General features: G+C 36.8%; 1 protein-coding gene across 3 annotated transcripts; it reads left to right on the plus strand.

Annotated features, from left to right (window-relative positions):
- The first annotated feature begins 5 nt into the window (after positions 1 to 5).
- On the plus strand, positions 6 to 25,617 carry LOC123532941 (cytoplasmic 60S subunit biogenesis factor ZNF622-like). 3 transcript variants are annotated; one of them, XM_053518534.1, is made up of 9 exons: positions 6 to 163; positions 10,860 to 11,033; positions 12,020 to 12,229; positions 13,406 to 13,541; positions 14,438 to 14,734; positions 16,359 to 16,521; positions 16,814 to 16,932; positions 20,572 to 20,706; positions 23,979 to 25,617. In XM_053518534.1, exons 2-9 carry the CDS (start codon positions 10,860 to 10,862, stop codon positions 24,104 to 24,106), a joined length of 1,362 nt encoding a protein of 453 aa, XP_053374509.1. In that variant the 5' UTR covers positions 6 to 163; the 3' UTR covers positions 24,107 to 25,617. The 3 variants fall into 3 exon arrangements, with proteins under 3 accessions (XP_053374509.1, XP_053374511.1, XP_053374510.1); XM_053518536.1 differs by having other exon boundaries at positions 7 to 163; positions 14,543 to 14,734; XM_053518535.1 differs by having other exon boundaries at positions 7 to 163; positions 12,047 to 12,229.
- The last annotated feature ends 1,908 nt before the right edge of the window (positions 25,618 to 27,525 follow it).

A 27,525-nucleotide genomic window follows, 5' to 3' on the forward strand; every position in this document is an offset into this window, starting at 1 on the left:
AGCGTCGGTGAAACACGGACTGAAATATTGAAAACAACAATTGTGTATTTATCAGTTTATTACGGTTCCTTGGAGTAAAATAGTCATTAGATGCTTAATAACACTGTTAAACATCCTATATAACTACCGGAACAAAAGCTGACATTTACAGTAAAAACTAAATGTAAGAAATATGGAAAACGTGCTTTAGAGTAGAGTATTCGGATATATTCATAATTTGGATATAAATTTCACAACTTTTGAACAACTTTTTTGCCTTCACAAGGCATATCAGTGCTACAGCTAGGCATTAATAGAGGAGTGCTCAGCACATCAAAATTTTATCTTTCATTTGGCCACCCCACTAACTAAAAACGAGGAAGAATATCCAACAGGGAAAACCACATTCTAAAAACCCAGCCTCCCCAAATGCGCACACGATCAGCACACACCACACACATACAAGGACAAAACAAACAAGTAAAGGAAAACAGAGGGGCACTGCCTTGGAACAGTCGGTGGCAAATCCACCACTGGCGAGCTTTAACCGGTTTAAGACAAAGTATCTGTAGAGGGGCCCACTAAAGAGAAAAGTCTTTCACGAGATAAATACGGTTTTATATAACATGCATGTTAAATTATATAAAAAATCTGAGATATTTATTTGGCAGGGTTTTTTTTTTTTACAAGGAGGTGAAGGTGCCCAGGCCTGTGACTTGGGAAAAATATCTTGATATTATAATGGGCAAAGGGGAATAAAAAACCAGATGTAAAGTCAATTTTTTGGGGAAAACTGCATGATTTTACAGCCAAAACGAGTTAAGTTGTACAATTTTTGGATTTTTTTGTTCGAGGGTATTTGTTGTCTAGATTGGCTGTGTGAACGGGTTTTTCGTATTGATGAACCATCTTAGGACCTTGAAATAGTATTTTCATCAAAACAAATTTTCAGTTTTATGTAATTATTTTTGATTGAAAGTAGCCACTAGATTGTCTAGTGAATTACGTTACTACTGAGGGTATTGAAATTCACTTTATCATGTCGGACAAAGCAATATGAACAAGACAAATGCATCCAATAAAATCAATTTATTAAACAATAAACTTTAAGCAAAGTATAAACATATACCAAAACTGAAACAAAGTAACAGCTGACATCTTATCAGAAAATAGCACATATTAAAAAAGTTTACCAATTTTAAACAATTCATTGTCGTTATTTGTCAAATTCTATTATGAAATCATCAGTGTGATTACATCTTTAACACAGTTTATATTTGAAAAATGGTACCATTACCTTCTTTATTATGCCACCTATAAAGCGATATACGTAAAATTACTGTTTTAGTGATAGAATGTACATAGTGAGTAGAATGTAACGTAATTCACATATATCCTGAGTCTGCATGAATATACATTTTGTACAAAAAATGAAATATTATGATATTCCAGATGCATAGATAAAAATGTTTTGAATATAGGCATGCATGTACATTTAAAAGAATAAAAAAAATGTACTATTTTGTATTATTATGACTAACTGATAGGTAATATTTAAGCAAAATAATAGACATATTAGTAAAACACGCTAATTGTAAAGTAACATCTCCTTCAATATATTTATTTTATGTTGTTTTTGATGGCTATTAACATGATAATGACGCCACGTTTGTATCAGTTTTATGTTGGGTGAAAACTTGTTAATCTGAAGTTGGAATAAAATATTCGAAAACCGCAACGTAATTCACAATAACATACACCTTATGATTAAAGCAGCTTCATGCTTGTTTGTAATTAATTCAAGTTATATAAGTCACGACAAATCATACTGAAAGGCATCCGAGTCCATTAATTTACATGATACATGATAACAGATACATGGCGTATAATCATTAAAATGCATGTATGATACACGCATACAAACCGAAATCGCGGGAAAATCAGTCACACGAAGAAATAACTGTACACACAAAGTGAAAAAAGCGGGAAAATATGTTTAAATGTATTATTCAAAGGAGGAATACCTTTCCAGAACAGACATAATATACCTACAACAAACAATTCAAATCATAACTTGGAACGAAGTCAAAAACAACCAATACTGCGAAGTAACGTAATTCACAAACATTATGTCATATGTGTGCTTAGTTAGCAACATTCTGTAAACAGGTCTATAATATACTGTTCCTTCCAGACACATTAACTAGGCTTTCCTAAATGTTTCAAAAGCCCTAGTAATAGTTTTCAGGTCAGACTCATTAAGTTTATACATTTTTCTAGAACCATGTGTTATCGGTTCGTCAATAGTACAAAGGATATCATCTTTTGCAATCCAAATGGAATTCTCTTTGTTAGGCCATTTGAACATTGAACAAACCTTCCCTTTACCACGTGTTTCCATAAAGGAAACGTTCACAGGTAACTCATCGTCAGTCTGGTCATATGCTATAATTTTGCTGACATACCATTCATTGTTGTACACAGCTGCAACATACGCATTTTCATTTAAGATTAGCGAAGACTTTTCATCTAATGGCGAATTTTCAATAACAGGCGTTTCATCAAGAATCTGTATCTGCATCGCATTGTCGTTGTTATTGACTGGTTTGTACGTAATAGTATGTTTAATCCATCCGTCGCAACTAGCATGAAAACATCCACCGGAAAAACATTGTTGACAGAAGCAGGATACTTTTCTCTTACACACTTCACCATTTCCCATAGGGACTATGCTGTGTACTTCAAGTGTGCCCTTAATAGGTTTGATATTCAAAGCAGATAATTCTTCCTGTGATTTTTCGCAGTATTCTTTGGGTACAAATATATACTTCGTTTGACTGTTAGTAAGTGATTTACCCCAATTGTAGTAGTCTTCCGCTGATTGTATGATGGCAGTTTGACGTTTAACGGCTAAATCAGCTAGCCGCTTAGAAGAGCCCGCGACCCCGTCACAGGGGCCCTTACCATGGCCCGCCTCCCAAAATTGCCATGAAGCTGACAAACCAAATAGCTCTAGGTGATGAGCAAAGAGGTATAAAGTACTCTTGTTCCGGTATTGAGAAGTAGGCGAGTCCGTAACATAATGAACACAGTCAATATTAGGTTTGTCTCTCAATAACTGCGAGGTAATGTTCTTAATAAATGCGTACACTGTGCCGGTAGTATGGGATTGAGTATCGGATACATATATGAACGATTCATGGGTTAACTTGTTATCTCCATCTCTTGTGTATATTACCACAGGGTGTAGTGTGACTGAGCATTAAATTTTGTCAAAATAAGCAGTTTGAATTTCATCCGCGTGGCTGCATGAATAATTCTCAGCAAAGTCCATTTGGCAGATTGTGTGAGTTTTCGGTAACCTTTCTTTAAGGATCTGCATTTGTTCAAATTGGCATCTTACTCTACTTGTATGACTTCTAAAGTCAATCAGGTCGCGTTTAAATTGTTCAATGAATTCATCTTTGGCAACTTCTTCTTGAATTACCAGCATACGTTTCGTCAGCCTACCTTTATGTTCGACCTCTTTTCTTTTCCAATTAGAAAACCTAAAAACATCCGTATTTGATTGGCGGATTTTGTCAATTATTTCTTCGTCGGAATATTGGCGTATCATGTGATCAGGGTTATCTGTAGACATGGCGCCAACAGATTTAAGACCTTTGGCTTTCAAAGCTATATTCTGATGTCTGTGGCAAAGGCACGCTTTCCTTGCGCTGTACTGGACAAGTTTGATGTGGTGTTGTCTATAACTTGAAAATGTTGTTAAGCTGGTTTTAACATCTGGATTTTCAGCGTTAAATTTAAGATGCAGATTGTATAGGTAGTCATTCAGTATTCGAGTTTGTTTTATTTCTGATTTCACTTTCGTACCATCCCGCTTACCTGGTAAGCATGGACTATTGTCATCACGTTCGAGAAATTGACATACACGCGCGGCCATTTGCGTTCTTTCAAGACATTGTCTCCTTTTCTTAATACTCTTGTTTTTGTAAGCTTTTATAAGCTGACCCCGGTGGACAGCTAGTTCCCGACTTGACCTTGACCTAAGCCGATATTTCTTCATCAGTTTACCAGAAACTATTTCTAACGCTGACCTCTGACTCGCCCTGCCACGGTTTGACCGAACTTTCATTTCAATTTCGCTTACACGACTATTATGAAAAATTAATTTTTTTACTAGTGTTTTATTATTTGTTGGCGAAACGCCCATATTACGTAGCTCATGAAATGATTTGCTCCTAGGCGTTAATTGTGCTGTATGTTTACTATTTATGGTACTTCCCTTTTCACCAGTGTGGCTAGAGTTGCATTTTTTCTTGCCTGAATCGGTATAATTGGCGGTATTTGGATTGCTTCTCTCCAGCTTCTTTCGTAAAGAATCATTTTTCTTTCTCAAGTCAGGGACTTTCAATTCAAGCTTTTTCACCTGACTTTCAGCTTTCTTTAAGGTAAGGCTTTTTTTCCAATGGCCCCTTCTTGACTTAAATTTCATATCGACTACTAACGAACTCGTACTTGGTCTAGGTGTACTCGGGCTAGTTGAGTCACACGGGATCGAACTAGTTGAGTCGCACGGGATTAAACTAGTTGAGTCGCACGGTCCATCTGATTGGTCATCTTGCTCAACCATCATGTTGTTAGGATTCTCCTCCTCAGCTAATTGTTGTTCAGCCTGTTTTAGCATTTGTCGATGTTTTTGCATACATATACGGACCTGTTCTCGACGAATAGCGAGTTTGTGGGGCCGTAGCTCTGTGGTAGCCTTGTAGTACGTTTTCACGCGGGCTGTCTCTTTTCTGAGGTATTCAGATCCTTCACGGGCCTTTTTCCTTTCTCTATAGGCTTTTTGAATTTTTGCTCGTGACTTTCTCATCGCCCTGAAAGAAAAAATAGCATATGTGAATTACGTTACCGTACAGTGAATTACGTTACTGTTTGAACCATGTGCGTACCTGTGTAAACATATAGACATAATAAAATAAATAACATGGTTTGCTTTGAGTGTCCAAATACTAAAATAATTCGTTATACAATGGCTCAACACTATAATTAATACCGCATAATTACTATTAGTAGATTACATACCTTGATTTGTTGCTCAATACGCCGAAACTTGAACCAAAACAAATATTTCCCACCTTGTAAACTTCGGAGGTATGCACCGTGAAGTGCTATCGGTGTAAGTATATATATAACTCCTTGCTATTTACCCTAGGATGATTTATCGCCTTTAAACACAAAATCACGGTAACGTAATTCACGATAACGTAATTCACATTTTTCACTAAAATTGAAATATAACTTTCGGTTTTGAATGTAATTTTAAATATATGTGTGCATATTTGTGATCCATCATCAAGCTTTAATCAGTAGCAATATAACATGTCTGTTCCTTTTATTGCTGGTTAAGAAATAGTGGTAACGTAATTCACATTTGGTGCTATTTTTATATATCTTTTCTTTTCAAGATTGGGAATAATTTAAGAGAATAGATGCTGAAGTAGGAAGTCATAAGTTTTATACGGCATACATATGGGTGTCTAAAACACCATAGCAATAGTTTGTAAAGTTATGTTTTCTGCCCTTTTGATTGTGTATAAAATGGTAACGTAATTCACATAGATTGGACACGCATATTTCTCCAAAAAATAATTTTTATAATCAAAATTATGCCGGTAAATTTATACTCAACTCTGAATATATTCATTGGCATTACTAATCAAGTCATAATCGAGTGAAATGTTGCTTCGTTTTCTCACAATAGGGTCTAAAACTACACTACCCCTAGGTTTGGACAGCTTTTTTTGACCATTTTCGAGCATTGAAAAGCATATCATGAGTGTTTCATTGATAATACCACTATAGAAGTTATACTTTTTAGCTAGATATCATATCACTCAATCAAAATAAGTAAAAATCAATGTTATATTTGAAGTTGCTAAAGCTACAAGGCCTTCGGACAGGCATTTTCAGTAATTGTACAACTTAACTGGTTTTGGCTGTTTAAAGAAATTTTCTGAGGGGAAGGGGCCTATAAACGGTCCCTATTGTGAAGGAAGAAAAAACCTGTTTGGTAATGGGCTGATATATCTAAAAAAATGAATTATTATATATGATTGAAATGAATTACTATATATGATAAAAACTCCTTTTTTAAATAAATCTAGCAATAACCATAGGAAAGACAACTCTTGCAAAACCTTTTAAGACTTAAAAATGTGCAGATTGGAAATTACACACTGTTAAGTCGACCAATAGCTATTCATAGCTATAAATGTTATAATGTTGACACCCGCCTATAAATAAAAATTTGTATCTTTGTTTCCCAAAGTGAAAGTATCATGTAATTAAATGGGGCTAAGATTTCACTTATTGTAAAATCATTAAATTTCGTGGGCATGAAATTTCTTGGTTTTGGTCAAAACGGCAATTTCGTGGGGATATGAATTCGTGGATTTCAACTTTTGAACATTAAATGAATGGGATTTTTACTTGTTCGTTGGGATTAAATTTCATGCATTGACTGATCCATGAAAATTGGTCTCCCACGAATATTAGTGATTTCACAGTATTTTTATGCCCCCAAAGGGAGGCATATTAGTTTTCAACTGTCCGTCTGTTAGTTCGTTCGTTCGTTAGTCAGTCACAACATTAACTTTTTGCATGAAGGCACTTTACTCGCGAACCACTGCACCCAGGACCTTCAAACTTCACGTGATGATAGTGCTTATTGAGTACACCACCCCTACTGACTTTGGGGTCACCAGGTCAAAGGTCAAGGTCACAGGGGCCAACATTAGCTTTTTGCATGAAGGCACTTTACACTCAAACCACTGCACTCAGGACCTTCAAACTTCACATGCTGATAGTACTTATTGAGTACACCACTCTTACTGACTTTGGGGTCACCAGGTCAAAGGTCAAGGTCACAGGGGCCAACATTAACTTTTTGCATGAAGGCACTTTACTCGCGATCCACTTCACCCAGGACCTTCAAACTTTACATGCTGATAGTTCTTTAGGAGTACACCAACCCTACTGACTTTGGGGTCACCAGGTCAAAGGTCAAGGTCACAGGGGCCAACGTTAACTTTTTGCATGAAGGCACTTTACATGCGAACCACTTCACCCAGGACCTTCAAACTTCACATGCTGATAGTACTTTATGAGTACACCACCCCTACTGACTGGGGTCACCAGGTCAAAGGTCACAGGGGCCAACATTTACTCGCGAACCACTTCACCAAGGACCTTCAAACTTTACATGCTGATAGTACTTTATGAGTACACCACCCTACTGACTTTGGGGTCACCAGGTCAAAGGTCAAGGTGCTGCGGGGGCATTTGTCACCATTAGTGACAGCTCTTGTTTTTTTCTTGAATGGCTTCATAATCTCTCTAAATAAACTAGGGAAATCTTCCTTTGTAATAGATGAATAAGTAATATTGAAATAAATCAAATAGATGTAGCAGAAAAAATGCAACTAGCTGCGGTCTCTTTGGCACAAAAAAAAACAACAGAAAAATTTGTTAAATCTAGGACATGACTTTTAACGACCGGGACTCCATAAAACTTTATTAGTAATATTTATGTTCAAAAACACAATTGATTTGTCATTCATACACATATTAGAATCCAACAAAAACATCATTTCAATCTTGTAATCAAAACTAACAAAAAGTGGTGGTTGTTGCTAATAATAATAAATGTACACATATATGCATATATAGGGGAGAAGCTTTGCAGCCTACTACCAACAAATACTTATCACTTTCGCGTTTTCACAGTAGCTGGTTGTTTCATGACTATTAAATTTCACAAAAACACACAGCGTAAGTCGCAACATCAAATAGCTTGAAACCATTTTTAGGTTTACAGTATCATACAATTATGTAATAAACACATCTAAAATTAAGACTGCCCCTCATTGCCATCCAGTTTACATTTGAGATAATTCAACAGAGAGGACTGTTTACAAGTTGCCTAGACACCACATGCCTAGACACCACACCACAATATGCAGACAACAGTTTAAATAATAATAATAACAACTGTCTTAAGTGAAGTTCAGTCCTCTTGTAAAACTTGTAGTAAGCAACTAAGCCTTGATTTTTCTATGTAAAGATGGTGCAACAATTGGAATTTCTAATGAAACGATGCCAGATTAAGCTAGTGTTATTTCTAGAGCTCATTATACTAAACAATGGTCAAATTTAAAGCTTGCATGAAGAAATCTTGCAAGGCACTTTTCACATGCTCGTTAATCGGCTGGCTGCATATGGAACAATTTATTAATTGGCACCTTTTTGACAGTACACAGGATCAGTACTCAATTACTTTTAACACTTCATTGATTCTCATTACCTGTGTGCACTCGCTGTGACGTAATTTGTTGATCAAAAAATCGGCGAGGCTTGTCTACAGGATAAAAGGTTGGATTTAGCAGAAGATCAAAGACAGGAGAACACACTTTAAGGGCTTGGTGGTAGCAGTTTAAAAGGGCAGGGCGGGGCACCCCTCTGCGTTTCTATAGAAATAACACTAAAAGCATACCATAACACCATTACATAAGCGTACTAGTGTATAAGCATACCATTTCAGGACAACGTGTTTTATTAAACAAAAATGAGCTAAAACTTGTATAATTTACAAACTAGTGAAATACTTTTATCAGGAAAGAAAGTAACAACAAAATCAGAGTTATGTTGTTGTTGTGCTCTTTCTGAAAAGAGCATTTGATATTTGTATGATGGTTAAGCATTTTTCTAGTAAAATAATATGAACCAACACCTCTTTATTCTGATAAAGTGTAATCACGTATTTTTTGTGACTTAAAATTGGGTTGTAGTAGCAAAACAAATAAAATTTTGTATTTGCATAATTCCATATGGGTAAATATATAGCAAATGGCTGATTAGGTGTTTGTTCAGTATATACTATATAGCAAATGGCTGATTAGGTGTTTGTTCAGTATATACTGCACTATATAAAAGATGTAGTATACAAGAGTACATTTGTATACAAATAAAGAAATAAAAATACAAAGAAAATGTGTTTGTAATATAAGTTATTCAGCAAATGAGTATGATAGTCATATATATTTGGTTGTCTTTCATAAATTAATATATGCATTTTCTGTAAAAACGATAGTTCAAATATTTCTTTTTCACTATATTTTACATAAGGTATGAAATGCTTCGTCCTAGAATGTGTGACAGTTTGTACTGGTAATGATTGTATGTATCGTCGTATATAATCTATATTCTCATGAATGGAAAAAAAAGCACCATTCAGTCAAAAAAGTATTTTCTTGTTTCCTAAATGTACAGTGATTCAACCTTATGTTGTTTCTTTCAGTCTTCGGAAAAGAACTATTTCTGTGCCTTAAGATGGAGTTTTGGTACCCCAACATTAAACTAAAACAATAGAAATTCAAATGCAACTTCAGCTGGGTCAACACAATAATCTCAAACACAACTATTTATATGAAATTAATGAAAATGTTATACACAACAACATCCTGCCAAGATACTTAAAAAAACGGGATATGAAGAAAGGAGAGGTAAAGAGGGACAAAGTGAGAGGAAGCCCCAAGAACAGAGAGAGAGAGAGAGATCTTTTGATACAGACATGTCTAGCTAACTTAGCATAGCTTATTTAGAATAGACTGTATGGTTCTTTAACAGGCCCAGTGTGTAGGACTGACACATGCAAAGCAATTTTTCATGGAAAAGAACCAGTTCTTGCCTCTGGTAAGATGGGAGACACTTAATAGGAGTATCCCAAGAAGTTTCCAGTGCCTGGACTAGGATTCAAAATATAAATCTACCCTACTTATTTTTTCAATTATCTCCCTTCATTGACTTTTTATTCAGGGTATTACTGCCACTATTGCACTGGTACAGACTTTCAAGTAGTCCTACTTTTCCTACTTTTTAGGTCTGTGCCTACATTTTTCCTACATTTTTTAAAAAAAAGTTCCTATTATTCCTACCTTTTTATTTAAAGAAGAAGAAATATGTTAACAAATGTTGTTAGTCTATTTGTAGACTGAATTTTGTTACATAATATAAGGATTGATGGTATACTGGTGAGGCTCTGCTTTATATAATTGAACCTCAGAGCATCATTAAATAGACAGACCTTAAAGTTATATATTGTGATTGAAGTTCATTTGTAGTGTCTTGCTGTGTAACTGTGAGTAAATTTTGGGGTAAGTTTGTTCACATAAGTTCCTACTATTTATCATCAGATTCCTACTTTTCTCCTTTTTCATCAAAGATCAGTTGAAAGCCTCCTGGTACTGAAAAATCAATGTTAAAATGAATTTGAAGATTTTGTGACACAGGAAATACTGTATACTGTAAATTGCAGAAAAATGTACCTTGCTGTAAACCTTGTTAAAAGTTTAAGACTGGTCAGACATTTAGTGACCTATTATCTTCCTGTAACCATTAGAATTATGTTTAGTTTTATCTGTTAAAAAATTTGAAAGATTTTCATAAAAATGTATTGTTTTTTTTTTTTTTATACATTCTTCATATAAATAATTATAATCAGTCTGTTGGAGTGTCTCCCACCTGACTGAGAGGCCAGTACTGGTTCTTCCCAAGAAACAGGATTCCAAATGTATCAGCGCATTACACTGAGGATGTTAAAGATCCAGGCTGTCTATTCACAACGAGCTAAGCTAAACTTAGCCACACATGCCTGTATCTAAAATTTTCTCTAGATTTGTTCTTAGGGATTTCTATTGCTTTATTCCACTGGTCAGATCATTCTGTATCTAAACTAGAAGGGATGAAGTTTAGTTAGTTAAGCATTTTCGTTTTGTTTTAGTTTCTGTTAAATTAATTTTTTTTATGTTTTCTTTCAGATGTCTGTATATACGTGTATCGCATGTCGGGTTGTGTTTGCTGACGGGGAGACACAGAGATCTCACTATAAAACAGACTGGCACAGATACAATCTGAAGAGAAAGGTTGCAGAGTTACCCCCTGTTAGTGCTGACAACTTCCGTCAGAGGGTCCTTGGTGCCCAGCAAACACCTGTGAGTTATTATATTATTTTAACGGACTTTATCTCAAGATATGAGTACTTTTTCTTTACTCAAAACTTTTACTACTAACACAGATTTTTTTTACCTGTAAAGATCTGTGTTAAAGTTAAACTAATATCACAGGATTTAAGGTCCTTGATATTGTTCAATTTAAAATATCAACAGTGTTGTCTTACTAACTTGAATGATAAAACTGCAAATGAAAGGTTGTAGATCACGGTAATATCTTGGTAAAGTTCAAATTTAGGTCAGTATTTGCTGTTATGAGAGTTGATTTAAACATTTGGTCCATCTTACCAAATATTTGTGTAAAGTCTTCATCAGTGTTGCAGGCGTCGGATTTTAGTCCAGCCCGCTTGCGGTGAGCTCGATATAGTCGCCACTTTTGGCGATTCGGTGTATATGTGCATGCATGTGTCCCTCCGTCCGATTTTGTCCGGACCATAACTTTGACATGCATGGACCAATCTTGTTTATATTTGGCATGAAAGTTTGCCTCAGTGAGAAGGCTTGTCGTGCGTAAACCCCATGTTCCTATCTCAAAGGTCAAGGTCACAGTTGGAGGTCAAATGTCAAATTGAAGTTTGTCCGGAACATTTCTTCTTCATGCGTGGTGGGATTTGATGTTACTTGGCATGAATGTTCACCATTACAAGACGAAGTGTCATGCGCAAGAACCAGGTCCCAAGATCCAAGGTCAAGGTCACACTTGACAGCTGGCGGGCTCGACATTCTGCCCGTGGGCCTATTTGTTTAGGATTGTTTTTGATTTAAGGCTTTTCCCTGTTTAACTGTTTTGAAAGAGGTTAACAGGAAGTAGGTTTTCAGGCTTATCTTTTAAAACAGAATCCTAGACCTGACGTTTAAAACTAACATCGCGTATGAGCAAAGACAAAAAGTTAATAATAACTATCAAGCTCACTACAATAGTAGTTTGATATGTAAATATTTAATGCATGTGTAAATTGGCCTTTCAGGGTTTTTCAAAGCATATTTATCCTCAGGTTGTGGCAGAAGACAAACAGGCATTGAAATGTGGTGTGTGTGGGAAAAACTTTAACTCCCAGAATGCACTTCAGAACCATCTACAGTCGAAGAAACACAAGGAAGCAGAAGTTAAGGAAGCACAGAGAAGACAGAAGGAGGTTGAGAAAATAAACGAAAAAAATAAAGAAAAAGGAATAGAGGTAATTGGTGATTAGCTGATTTGATATCAGATGTACAGAACAACTAAAAATGAATTTTATAGCATCCTAAATTTGGCTGATCTCAAAATGTTTGACAGGCAAGCATGTTTAAGTAGTTAAATAACCCTGATATTTAATATTTAATAAGCACCCATGTTTATGAAGTTCAAGTCTTTGTCAGCATTCATTGTAGAAAACTAAATATTGCATATGAGCAGAAACAAAAAATAGATAATTAACTGTCAGATTCACTTCAGTTGAGAGTGGTTCAAATAAGCTTAAAGCTTTCATCACAATCAAGCTACATGTATTAAAAATGAATTTGTATAGACTAATAAGTTAAGATAGCTGATTATACGCTTATCTCTGAAAGAGCGGGTGTATTATGTGAACACCCGTGGCGGGCAGTCGCTGTCCAAAGCATGTTCGCTCTCTAAGTCAAATAGTTTTCATTCGATCTTCACCAAACTTGCTGACAATGTTTGTGGTCATAATATCTCAGCCATGTTCGATAACCGCCCAAATCACCCCAGGCAGTCTTGGATTATGGCCCTTGAATTAGGCCAAGTTCAATGGCGCATTTTGTGACAGTCTGGCACTCTTGTTATGCAGTTAATTTGACTCTTCAGATATAACATAGACACCCATTTATTATTAGTTAAGATGGCTGTCTTCAAACGGGTGACTCACTGACTCAAAATATTTTAGAGCCACATTAAACAAATCCAGTGCAAAGATGCAGAAATAGATTTTTACATAAGGGAATAGCCTTACTCATATAGCGCATGTTAAAAAGTTAGAGCCATTTTCATGAAACTATAGTAAATTGTTCAGTGATTAATAGTGGCAGAGTGACCTCTGCTTCAGAATATTACATTGGTACCCATGTTTAAGTAGTTAAGGTGACATCCAAATAATGCACAAACACCCAGAACTGTTTAGGTAAACACCCAGGGCTGTTTAAGTAGCTAAGATGGCTGATTTTAAATATTACACTGGCACCTTTGTTTAAGTAGCTCCTCTGACTAATTGAAATATATTGAAGGCATTGCCTCCTTTTGGCCACAGTTTACTCAAAATATTTGCATTTGGCCAAGGGATGGCCATGTTCAGCATGACTGGTTTTGTTGTTAAGGTTACTGTTATGTTTGTAGCAGGGAAGTTAAATATTTGCAGGTGCAGCCAGAAAATAACGAAAAGTTGGAGAAAGATGTTGCTAATAGGGAGATGAAGGAAAAGCTTGGAAACGCAGCTTCAGGGAATGAATTAGGGGCCACTGGTGGGGCAGATGATGAAGAAATGGAAGATGCAGGTAAACAGTACACCTCCAATTAATTCATTTTTGTCGAGCCGGCTAGGGGAAGCAAAGATATAGTTGTCCAAATGGCGGTTCGGTGTATGTCCATGCGTGCATGGGGGCATCTGTCCAGATTTGTTTGTCCGGACCATAACTTTGACATACATGGAGCAATCTTGTTTATATTTGGCATGAATGTTAACCTCGGTGAGAAGCAGTGTCATGTGCAAATCCCAGGGTCCTATCTCAGAGGTCAAGGTCATATTTAGAGGTCCAAGGTCATGTCAGATCTTGTCCGGCCTATAACTTTGACATGCATTGTGAGGAATCTGGTTTATATTTGGCATGAATGTTAAGCTCAGTGAGGTGGAGTGTCATACACAAACCCCATGTTCCTTTCTCAAAGGTCTAGGTCACAATTGGAGGTCAAAGGTCATGTCAGATCTTGTTTGGCCCAAAACTTTGACATGCATTGAGGATTCTTGTTTATATTTGGCATGAATCTTTAACTCAATGAGACAGATTTATACTCAAAGGTCAAGGTCACAGTAAAGGCAGGCTCGACATGTTGCCCATGGGCATCTAGTTTTAACCAACAAGTTTATGTTACATACGTGAAGAAGATTGCTGAGAGTCTTTAGTTGATTGTTGGTTCCACCATCCTATTATAGTATTAAGTTTATGTTAAAATGAAATGTCCTCCGTGATAGAGCTAATACCCTGACTTACATCTTAGAAGCAACTCATGAGTGACTCAGTCTGTAGTTACAGTAAGTCTGATGTTTGTTTGTGACTTTCTTTTACAGATACAGACAGTGAGGTGGATTCGGTGGACAGTTTTGGTGTTGAAGATGGTCTTGGTATTTAGGAATGTCTGTTTTGCTCACTCATCAGTCAATCTCTATTTACAGATACAGACAGTGAGGTGGAGTCAGTGGACAGTTTTGGTGATGAAGATGGACTAGGTATTGAGGAATGTCTGTTTTGCTCACACATCAGTCAATCTCTATTTGTAGATACAGACAGTGAGGTGGAGTCAGTGGACAGTTTTGGTGATGAAGATGGGCTAGGTATTGAGGAATGTCTGTTTTGCTCACACATCAGTCCATCTCTGGAGGAAAATATGAAACATATGACAGTAAAGCACAGTTTTTTCCTACCAGATGCTGACTATATCTCCGACCTAGAGGGACTTGTTACATACCTTGGTAAATATACAAGTAAAAGATGTTAATAATACTACATAGTGACATACAAGGAAATTTTCCCGCATGTAGACACAACTTTTACCAGCAAACAACATTTTTTTTCTAGAAGAATGATGTGATTTTTATATGCCCAAAGCGGGCGTATTATGTTATGAAACCGATGCCCATCTGTCCGTCCATCCATCTGTCTGTCTGTCCGCTAACAATTTCATGTCCGCTCTGTAAATCTTGAACCCCTTGAAAGATTTCAAAAAAACTTGACACAAATGTTCACCACATTGAGATGATATGCAGAGCGCATGTTTTGGATGGCTTGCTTCAAGATCAAGGTCACACTTAGGGGCCAAGGGTCATATGACTTTGTTTCATGTCCACTCTGTAACTCTTGAACTGCATAAAGGATTTTAAAGAAACTTTGCACAGATGTTCACCACATCGAGAAGACATGCAGAGTACATGTTTCAGATGGCTCGCTTCAAGGTCACCCTATGCCTGAAGGGGGCGTATTATGTTATGATGCTGGTTTATGTCTGTCTGTCCTCTAACAATTTTTTGTCTGCTCTGTAACTCTTGAACCCCTTGAAGGATTTCGAAGAAACTTGACATAAATGTTTGCCATGTTTTGGATGTCTCGCTTCAAGGTCAAGGTCACACTTAGGGGTCAATGGTCATATGACTTTGTTTTGTGTCTGCTCCCTAACTATAGAACTGCTTTAAGTTGGCACAAATGTTCACCACACCAAGACGACATCATGGCTTGCTTCAAGGTCAAGGTCACACTTAGGGGTCAAAGGTCATACCTTTGGGCGTATATTGCTCCACATTGCAGTGCTGTTGTTTGACTTGTTTAAAACTCAACTCAGTCTATGTAGTCTGTATCAGCTTGGTAGGTCAGCTACAAACAACAGTTGTTTTCCACGTTTTATTTAAGGTAGTTCTGCCTGTTCAGATCAAAGTTTTTTCTGCTGATGGTACATTATAGTTAAAACAGACACACTTGCCTAGTGGTAAGATGCTGCACTATGAAACCAGAGTTTAAACCCTTGTTCTTTAACGACATCAAGGATGCTTCTCAGAAATGACTACATGTATCTTGCACTATCCTTTAGCTAAATCTCTAATATTCTTCTGGAGCTGTAAATATGGGCAACCAGTGACAACTATAAATAAAGTTAGATACACAAATCAAGGATTATGGCAGCAGCTTAGAGGTTAACCCTTACTCTGCTAAATTTCTATGATAAACTTATCCATCTTACAGTTTGGACAGTACCATTAAGGCATGAACTGTTGAAGGGGGTGTTACAAAAAAGATACTGACTGAATGGCGAACAGTGCAGATCATGATCAGACTGCATGGATGTGCAGGCTGATCATGATCTACACTGGTTGCAAAGGCAGACAGGTACGGTAAGGGTTAAAGATATGAACTGATTGATTGATGTTTCAGGCTAAACAATGGTTATGTAATCAACTTGTTGCAGACAGTAGGTGACCATTGTATTTGCATATTTTCAGGAATGAAATATGGGAATAAATTTTACAGCAAATCAAAACAAAAGAAATTTTTGAAGATCTAGTATAAGTTGGACTGTATGTTAAACATGTCCCATATGCTTTTCAGGTCAGAAGGTTGGATTGGGTAACGTTTGTCTGTGGTGTAATGAAAAAGGGAAACGATTTTACACGACAGAGGCGGTTCAGAAGCACATGATTGATAAAGGTCATTGTAAGATTCTGCATGAAGGAGATGTGATATTAGAATATGCTGACTTCTATGATTACAGGTTAGAATCTTTTTGAATTATTTCTGGTTTGGAGAAAGAAAAGAAAAAGATTGATTCCCTTGAAGATCATTAAGGCCTTCTTGTATTGAGTATACTGACTTTTCATGCCATTTGACAGAAAAAGAAAGAATGTGATAAAACCTTGACCACTAGTTGACTTCATCAGCTGCTGATACATTTTCTGAAACTCTTATAACTAGTTTGTGACCAAATACAGAGTGGCATTTTATGGCTGCCACTTAAGTATCCGAGCTGTCTGACAGCTTATGATTTCCCATAACTGTACTTTCAGGAGCAGTTATCCGGACCACAATCCTGAGGAAGAGGACAGGGAAACTGAAGAAGAGATGGAGGTAGATGTATCGCCAGACGTTCTTGCAGCCGAGGGTTATGAACTTGTACTACCGTCAGGTAAACATAACTCTTAGTTTATAAAACACTAACTTGTAATCACACTGTCCATCCAGCTGTCAAGCCATCTGTGTCTAGATGTCCACTTGCTGAGGCAATATCTTGGAAACCGCTTATTAGATTTTATTAGTGCTCACTTGCTAAAAACTTAGGTTTTGCACTTCATATGTCAGTCTGTCCCATTTCTGTTGGATCAAAAACTGCTTGAAATGGATGACTTCTCAAATATTCTATTCAGCAAGACAAAAAGGCCTATCTTTGCTTAAGGTCACACCTAAAGGTTATTTTTCTTGCCCAAGATATGACTTTTTATGCATATATGAGTGTACATATATTCAAATTACTTCACACAAATATTTTCATCCATTCTGCATAAAATCTGTTCAGAATAATTGTTTTGACTGATCTTAAATGATTTGGAATTTTGGCTATCTCAGGACCAAGAGCTAGGTCATCAGGTTCAAACTTAGAATCATTGTTCCACATCATCACCCACATCATAGGACACAAGGTTCATAACTTCGCAATATGTTGTGAATTGCACCTTTTCACTTAGAATTTCAGGTTAAAGTCTTATTGCACTTTCTATCTCTGTTACTTCTGAACGTATTTGGGTCAGACTTGAAGTAGTTGTTCCTCTTCATCCCCCACATACAAAAGAAGGTGCATTACTGTGGCATAAATATTCCATGAAGAATACTCCTTTTAAGATTTTAAGTCTGTATCTCTGCCATTACTGAATGTATTTTATTCCAACTTAAAATAGTTGTTTTACATCATCACCTCCATCATATACAACAACGTCCATGAATTAATAATTGGTGATTTAATTCTTGAAATGATGAGGGAAGGGTGTGATTGAGGTACACATGTACTCAACAGATTTCTTCACATATTTGAATTTATCTTGTCCACTCAGAAACTTAAGACATGAAATGTTGCTTTTTTACCTTTAACAAAGCAATCACTCCACTGATAGCTCTTGTTTCCTCAGATATGCTCTATTTTACTATCCAGAAATGAAATTGTTGAGTGAGCTGTCTCCTGTGACAGCATTTGTTATACTAGCTCAAGCTGTGAAATTCAAGTGAGCAACCATGTTGTATGGTTGTAAGGCTCAGTTGTGACCTGGACCTTGCTTTTTTCATGTAAGACAGAGAAGCCTATATTAATTGGGTCGGTTTTGAAACTCATTCAAATGTTTTCAAATGAAGTACCTCAGTCCTTTTTATAGATATGCTTTAGTTCAAATTTAACTTCAGTAAACATTAGTTCTGAGGGGATGCGCAAAGTGCTTAAGTTTTCTATGGTTTCAGGCAACTAAAAAAAACATTGACCAACTTTCACAGGAAATTCAAGTTTGTTTACCAGTTCTCATTAGGCAGAAATGGTAATGTGTAATGAAATTTTCAAGAAAGCATATTAGAAATATTACCTATGATAGATGTTTCAGTAAACTATTTCTTTATTGAAAATGTTTGGAAACAAGCAATACTTATTAAACTATGGGTAGTTTTTTTAGTTATCAGATCCAATTTTGTAATATTTTCTTCCCATTTTGTTTAAAAAGATTTGTTTAAATTTCAACATATACTCAAACACGCAATTTTCATCTCATATTAAATTCATTTTACTATCCTACTGATAGGATGTAGTAAGTGCATTTCGAGTGCTGAACAGAAAACTGTTTTACTAACTGAATTTAAAGTACAACTTACAACAATTTTCTGTTCAACAACATACTGTTTGTAATTGCATAGATGCTTTGATCTGATACTATTAGTTACACTGCTTGTTGGTGACAGGATACAGGATATACGCTGTCGAGGAAATCCATATCAGGCGAGAGCGAAGCCGACTACCTTTTAGGCCTACATCCTTGCTGTAATTGACACAATTTTTATATTAATAAGCTACTTACAGTTACAGTGCAGACTGGAATCCTGCAATCTTCTCTGGTTATCATGCTTTGATTATAGTTGATTAACACCAGCTATAAAATACAAAATAAACTGTATTTTGACTGAATCACAAAACACAGAAGCTCATTTGTACAGGTTATGAACTGGTTTTGAAAAACTTTATTGTTCCATCCTTCCGAAAAATCATCAGATTACATGATGTTAGAAATGTCTTAAAACTTCGGCTTCCGTCCCATTTCCAGATAGTTCCTTTATCTTGCTGGTAGATTAAATGATCCTACAACAAACTGCTGTCTTGCAAATGTGTTAATTCTTTTGCTTTACGATGATTTAACTAAAACAACATTTCAACCTGTTAATTGCGGCCGTGTCATACAGAGTTACTGTTCTTCTATTTCCACTAACTCTACAAACCTAAATTAGACAGGAAGAAGGAGAAGGGCAAGAAAACACTAATTTTTTTTATCTTGGAAACGCTATAGCTGGAGCTTATAATCTGCCTTGATTTAATTACGCTGGCAATGCGGCAGCCATTTTGTTTTTAATCAAAATTCATATCTGAAATGTACTAGCAGGATATGGAATATATCCTGTCTCCATGTGACATCTGTTGACAAATAGAAATGCAAGAATCTTGTAGGAGTCAAAATAAAAACAATTATTGATCTAATATTTCATCAATTAACAATCTTTAAGCATTTTTGTATAATTGGAGAATATATCAGGTGATTCTTACGATGGGGAAAACGTTTGATGTGACAGTCTCGATTAAACTGCCAAATTGCAATAGTGAATATGTGCCATTTACAAAGACCATAATATAACACTTATTGGTAACAACTACTCTGAAGCTGCTTTAATCAAGAGTCACAGTGATGTCCCTTGTCTGAAACTATGTGCTTGTTTACATCAGTAACCAATGAAAAGGACCGTTCGATAAATTGACATTGTGACTTGCCGGCAATATTAAAAAAGTATCTTCTTGCATTCTTCCACATAACTGATCTGTAAACTGCAACATTGCTCTGCTGACACTGGATCTAGAAACTCCATGTAGATCTGCTGTCACTATATGGTGCTAGTTGGTGGCGAAGTAGTGCAAGGAAACCAAAGTTGTTAAGAGTGTGGGCAAAGGCTGTGACCTTTGCATTGGTCTTGCCAGATCCAAGAGTCCAATGATATACACATTTGTCTTGGGAAAGAATCTATACCGCTCACGAACCTCATCTCTGCTTACGACCTCTAACGGATTGATTCTATCTTTAAAAACTCGTCTGTCAACTCTTATAAATCTGTTCAAATTCCGGATTCTTCTCACCCTTCTTTCAATGTCCACCATCTTTATACATGTTCCTTTTGTCGACATGGAAACTGAGAATGGTCATCATTTCTGATATAATATGTTGTCTCGAAAAATCAAACTCAACTCAGATGAAAATCAATTTTTGCGATTGATTTTCTTTCATGAACACCAGCTTAAAATCATTCTCAAAATTTCATGATCAAACTCAGATTGAGACTGAAAATCAATGTCAGGTAGCTTTGTGAACACGGGGTCTGGTGTCTTCAGAATCCAGCAAAAATGGAAAAGTCACCATATGACCTAAAATTATGTCAATGTAACTCAAAACCCAATAGGACAAACAAACAAACATTGTTGCAGTACCAGCACAGACAATAATTACTCAGTTTACAATGTCAGGGTATCTCTTTTCAGGAGCAACAATTGGTCACAGGTCATTACATAAATATTACAAACAGAATATAAATCCTAGATCAGGGGAGAGAACCAAGTCAGTATTACCAAAGATGTTGGCACAGTACAAAGCCCTTGGATGGACTGGAGCCACAGGTAAGTCATGTATGTTTGACTTGCTTGCAGAAAAAAACATTTTAGCTGTCCAAGTTCTGGTTGTTATAGACAAGTTCGACTATACATAGCACTGTCAGCAGAAGACCCCTTTTGTTTTGGGTCACTGATTCCCCTGCCATACCCTCCTCCCTTGCGATGTTCTGGCTTGATAGGCAGTCAAAGAGTCTGTGAAATCTGACTTCTGATGCATGGCTCTCTATGTTTTGGGTGCTCTGTGCTTCCAGGAAATTTACCGTTACCTTTTATTTTTCTGAGACAATTTAAAAAAAAAGATAGCAGCAGAAAATGCGAAACTGTGAGAATTTCAGATTTTACATTTATTACAAATTATCTAAATACATCTATATCTTGTTTTTGACGATAAACTTTTAATTATACCCCCACAAAACGAAGTTTGGGGTGGTATATAGGAGTGAGCTTGTCTGTCGGTCCGTTGGTTTTCATGATTTCCGGAGGATAACTCATGAAAGGCTTGACCAATTTAAATAATTTTTGGTACACAGGTGTAACATCAGAAAATACAGGTCAAATTTGACTTTGGGGTCAGTAGGTCAAAGGTCAAGGTCACAGTGACTCGGAACAGTTAAACAGTTTCCGGATGATAACTTGAGAACGCTTGGGTCTAGGATCATAATTTTTTGTACAAAGGTTGTAACATGATAAAATACAGGTCAAGTTCGACTTTGGGGTCAGTAGGTCAAAGGTCAAGGTCACAGTGACCCTGAACAGTAAAACGGTTTCCGGATGATAACTTGAGAACGCTTGGACCTAGGATCATAAATTTTTGTACACAGGTTTAACTTGATAAAATACAGGTCAAGTTCGACTTTGAGGTCAGTAGGTCAAAGGTCAAGGTCACAGTGACTCGGAACAGTTATACAGTTTCCAGATGATAACTTGAGAACGCTTGGGCCTAGGATCATGAAAATTGATAGGGAGTTTGGTTATGACCAGCAGATAACCCCTTAGGATTTTGAGGTCAGTAGGTCACAGGTCAAGGTCACAGTGACCTGGAACATTTAAAATGTTTTTTTGGACAATAACTTCAGAATACTTTGGACTAGGATCACGAAACTTCATAGTGAGATTGGTTATGACCAGCAGATGACCCCTATGAGTTCCAAAGGTCAAAGGTCAGAGTGACCCAGAACATTTAAACCTTTTCCGGAAAGTAACTTGAGAACGCTTGGGCCGCCGATCATGAAACTTAATAGGGAGGTTGATCATGACCAGCAGATGAACTGTATTGATTTTGAGGTCAGTAGGTCAAAGATCAAGCAAGTTCGGCTTTAACATTGGCTTAGTTCTGTGACATGGCTATATTGTGGGGGTATAATTTGTCACTCCTGTGACAACTCTAGTTATGTCTCCCCCAGGAGACATATTGTTTTTGCCCGGTCTGTCTGTCCGTCCGTCTGTCCGTCCGTATGTCACACTTCATTTCCGAGCATTGAAAACCATTTCCGGTCAGTAACTTGAGAACCACTTGACCCAGAATGTTGAAACTTCATAGGATGATTGATCATGAAGAGTAGATGACCCCTATTGATTTTGGGGGTCACTCTGTCAAAGGTCAAGGTCACAGGGGCCTGAACATGGAAAACCATTTCCGATCAATATAACTACGAGAACCACATGTGTACCACAGATATGTGAGAAACTTCATAGGATGATTGAACTACGTGCAGATGTAGATTGACCCCTATCGATTTTGGGGTCACTTCCCTTAAAGGTCAAGGTCACAGGGGCCTGAACATTGGAAAACCATGTCCGGTCAGTTAAATTGAGAACCACTTGACCCAGAATGTTGAAACTTCATAGGATGATTGGACATGAAGTAGATGACCCCTATTGATTTTGGGGTCATCTGTCAAAGGTCAAGGTCACAGGGGCCTGAACATGGAAAACCATTTCCGTCATACTAGAGAACCACTTGACCCAGAATGTTGAAACTTCATAGGATGATTGTACATGCAGAGTAGATGACCCTATCGATTTTGGGGTCACTTCATTAAAGGTCAAGGTCACAGGGGCCTGAACATTGAAAACCATTTCCGGTCAGTAACTTGAGAACCACTTGACCCAGAATGTGAAATTAATAGGATGATTGGTCATGCAGAGTAGATGATCCCTAACGATTTTGGGGTCACTCTGTGAAAGGTCAAGGTCACAGGGGCCTGAACATTGAAAACCATTTCCGGTCAGTAACTTGAGAACCACTTGACCCAGAATGATGAAATTCATAGGGTGATTGTCATACAGAGTAGATGACCCCTAATGATTTTGGGGTCACTCTGTTAAAGGTCAAGGCACAGGGCCTGAACATGGAAAACCATTTCCAATCAATAACTTGAGAACCACTGACCCAGAATGTTGAAACTTCATATGATGATTGTTCATGCAGAGTAAATGACCCCTATTGTTTTTGGGGTTACTCCGTTAAAGGTCAAGGTCACAGGGGCCTGACATTGATAAACCAGTTCCGATCAATAACTTGAGAACCACTTGACCCAAATGTTGAAACTTCATAGGATGTTGACATGCAGAGTAGATGACCCCTATTGATTTTGGGTCAGCTTATTAAAGGTCAAGGCCACAGTGGCCTGTTCATGTAAATCATTTTTTGGATAACTTGAGAACCACTTGACCCAATGTTGAAATTAAAGGATGATTGGACTTGCAGAGTAGATGACCCCTATTTATTTTGAGGTCACTTGATCAAAGGTCAAGGTCACAGAAGCCTGAACAGTGACTTGAGAACCACTAGGCCAAGAGTGTTGAAATTTAGCGGGATTATTGGACATGCCAAGTAGATGATCCCTATTGCAGCCAACCATCAGTGTCTCTTTGACTTTTGCTCCTGACCCCTATTGACTTCTTGCCTATAGGACTTTGCATTGAGGGAGACATGCGCTTTTTTACAAAAGCATTTTCTAGTTAAGTTTTGTTTTTATCAAACTTGGTGCTGGGGAACGGCAGTGATCTATAGACTGAAAATGGTGTTAGAGTGCTTTAGCCATTTAAATTTTGGGATGAATACTTACAGTCAGTTGATGACCCTATCTTGAAATAGGTCAAAGGTCAAGGTGGTAGTATACTTGACACTTTAAATGACATACAGAAATGGAAGTATATGTGGGAGTGTATGGGAGGGGGCTTATATGTTTCACAAACAGCTCTTGTGTATGAACTAAAAAAAACTAAGTTTGTAAAAGATTAATTTTAAAGATTTCTTGTGTAACACATTGCAGGTGTAGTGGCCAAACAGAGATGTAAGGATTTGGCAGCTGTACAGAGAATGAAGAACCGAGTCCGTATGCAGTTAGGAACGAAGGCAAACAAGTTCCAGCCTCACTACAGACCTCAAGTTATCTTCTAAACAAGTTAAACCTTTTTTAGCTTCACTACAGACATCAAATTGTCCTTTAAACTGTTAAAACTGCTTTCAGCCTCACTACAAATTTCAAGTTGTCTTTTAAACAAGTTAAACATTCTTAGCCTCACCACAAACTTCTAGTCGCTTAAACTGCTGTCAGCCTCACCACAGGCCTCAAGTTCCCCTCATTAACCATTAAACTGCTGTCAGCCTCACCATAGACCTCATTTGTTTCAAAGTGATTTTCATGCTCACTGGTATTGAAAACTCTGGTGCATGTAGTGTTTGAACTAACCCTTTGTGTCTTCAGCTCAATTGTTTTTTTTGGCTGTTTTTATTGTTATCAGCTATACATCTGTTCCCAATGCCAAAAAGTATGTATTTTCCCAAAATGAGTACAAAAATTCCCAATCTACATTCTGAAAAAAGTTCCATCAAAATTGCACAAACATTGACCAAAATATGGTCTATTTTGTAATGGCAGTATGTTAAACAGGTTGTACAATGTGAAACAAGTGTATGAGAAGGTGCTTAAATACATCCTTACTATATCCTATGGAACTATGAATATTTACCAATTTGGAACATTTGCTCACCAAAATTCCCAATTTTGGGGTTTTAGGCTATGTTCCCAAAACAGCAAGAAAAAACCCTGAGCTGCTCAAATGCAGAAAAGTTAGTATATGTCACTATAGACTGACACGATTAACTAGAAAATGAGGTAATTAGTCCACTACTGCCCATCCATAACACAATGTGGGATCCTGCAATATATTTAAAAGTAACTAAAAGTACAAGATATTTTTCATGAAATTTAATACAAGATAGATGACAACACAGAGTATATGCACATCCTTAAATTTTGTTGCTATGGCAAAAGATGTGTTTGCTCTTGCAACAAATGTTTAAGAAATATGACAAAAAAGCGTATTCTGTGATAACTCAAAAAGCATTACAGACTGTTGAATGGATGGACAAAGGGAAAAAATAAAATAACATAGACCTTCCTGTGTTAACTTAGACCTTCCTGTGTTAACTTTAAATGTTAACGATTTTTGATGGGACCTGGTTTATAGATACCCGGCTGTTTGAAGAATACTGTGAAATCATTTTTATTCGCATAGGGCGAATTTTCGCGTATTTCGCGCCAGGACCGATGCGCGAATTTAAGACCGCGCTATTATTATTTTTTATTATATTTATCATTGCTATAATTGAAAATGCGCGAATAAAGCCTGCGGGAAACAGTCCTTCCTCACGTTTGCGCGAAATTTCATGCCAGCGAATTTAAATGATTTCACAGTATTAAAGTCCATCAGTTAAGACTTACTATTAAAAATGTGGTTTCTATGGCAACAGACATGCAAAATACCCCTTCAGGTTGCGAACTTTCAATGCTGGGTTACAAGTGTTGTATGAAATACTGAATTCTGTTGAACAAGTACACAACAGTACTAATGTTATTTACGTGAGGCAAAGGTAAAATGCATTTAAGATAAAATTTTGAAACTTGGGGGGGAAAAATGAAGAACGATGAACTTGACATCTGGTTTAAAGCTCATGAAGTGGACATTGTTAGCAGTTACTTGTCTGATGTTTCTTGAAGTTATGGCTCTTTTGGACTTTAAAATATTATTCTACCAACTATTTTCATGGGGCATGAGTTCTATAGATTGACACCACTCCTGTCCCTTCTTGTAAAAGATTTGTGAAGTGAATAAACATAGAAATAGAGCACAGAATGTGATTTAATATTGTTGTTCATAACTGTGATGCTCTTTGGAGAATGAAAACCAGATTGGGAAATATAACTTGTGGAGCTAATGGAGACTTTATTCAAACAGAATCGTATGATCTACAGGGGAAGTTATTTTTCAACTGAAAGAAAGACAGTGATAGTGTGTGTTATAAATTTACAAATATGTATTAAAACCGTACATTTCTGTTTTGAAGAAAAAAAGTGTTAAAATTTATTTCAAGAATATGTTATATATAATAATTGCAATGTATATATTTTGAAAAAGTACATTAAACAAAAATGAAATTTGTTTTTTGTCACATTCTTTTTCATTACAATGTATATTACTGAGTTTTCATCAAAAAGTCAGGCATATTGTGTGATGAATCTGTCAGCATGTATTTATGTACATTAATGTTCTCAGTGGAAGAAAAGGAGATACTGTTGATTTGAGCATGTCTGTCCTCGGGTAAACAACATGGTTTTCGATTAATAACTAGATAATGCATTGCCTCTATGGTGTTCAAACTTCATAGTGGCCTATAGCCTAGAAACAGTTTCTGATGAATTGGGCTGACAGTGTTAAAACTTCATGAGATGATTGCCTGGGTCTCTAGATGACACATATTATTTTGGAGGTTAATATGTCATAATAAGGTCAATGTTACTGTGACTTCTTAGCTGAAAAAGATTAATAACTTGAGAATGCTATGGTTTAAGATTCTACAGTTTTATAGAGTGAGACTGTCTGTGATCAGTAAATGACCCCAATTCTTTAACCTTTACCCTGCCAAATTTCTCAAATGGACTGGCCCATCATTCAATTTTGACAGTATTATTTATTATTCAAGGGGTATTCACTGAAAATTTACTGACTGAATAGTGCAGACCATGATCAGACTGCACAGATGTGCAGGCTGATCTTGGTCTGCACTGGTCGCAAAGGCAGAATCACTTGCCACCAGCAGGCTAAAGGTTAAGAGGACAGTAGGTCAAATGTTAAATGACATTGAGACATAAACTAGTTTCTTCTAGAAAATGTGAGCATACAGCCATTAAACTTTATAACATGAATTTTGTCCCCCGCCTTTTTCTTGAAGAAAAAAAGGCTGTCCGTCTGTCACTCTTTGTGTCTGGTCCATAACTCTGCCAACCGTGAAGGGACTTTGAAATAACTTGGCATAAATGTTCCCCATAATGAGACGTGTTATGCACAAGACCAAGTCCCCTTGCTCCAAGGTCAAGGTCATATTTAGAGGTCAAAGGTTAACATCCGGTTCATAACTCTGCCATTCATCAAGGAATTTTGAAATTACTTGGAAGAAATGTTCTCCATAATGAGAGGATGTGTCTTACGCAAGACCCAGACCCCTAGCTTTAAGGTTAAGGTCACACTTAGAGGTTAAAGGTTAACATTGTTTATTAACTGCCTTTCATCAGGGGATTTTAAAATTACTTGGCACAAATATTCCCCATAATGAGGTGATGTGTCATGTGCAAGGCCCAGACCCCTAGCTCCAAGGTCAAGGTCACTCGTGCTCCCACTTTGAGAGCAGGAGGTTATGGGTTTGATCCCTTGGTGCATCGTACCAAAGACGTAAAAAAATGATACTAGTAGCTTCCTCACTTGGTGCTCGGTATTAAAAGGATAGTGCTAAAACTGGTCTGTCTAGTGTCATTATAA

Source organism: Mercenaria mercenaria, chromosome 11 (assembly GCF_021730395.1).
Source record: "Mercenaria mercenaria strain notata chromosome 11, MADL_Memer_1, whole genome shotgun sequence".
NCBI lineage: Eukaryota > Metazoa > Mollusca > Bivalvia > Venerida > Veneridae > Mercenaria > Mercenaria mercenaria.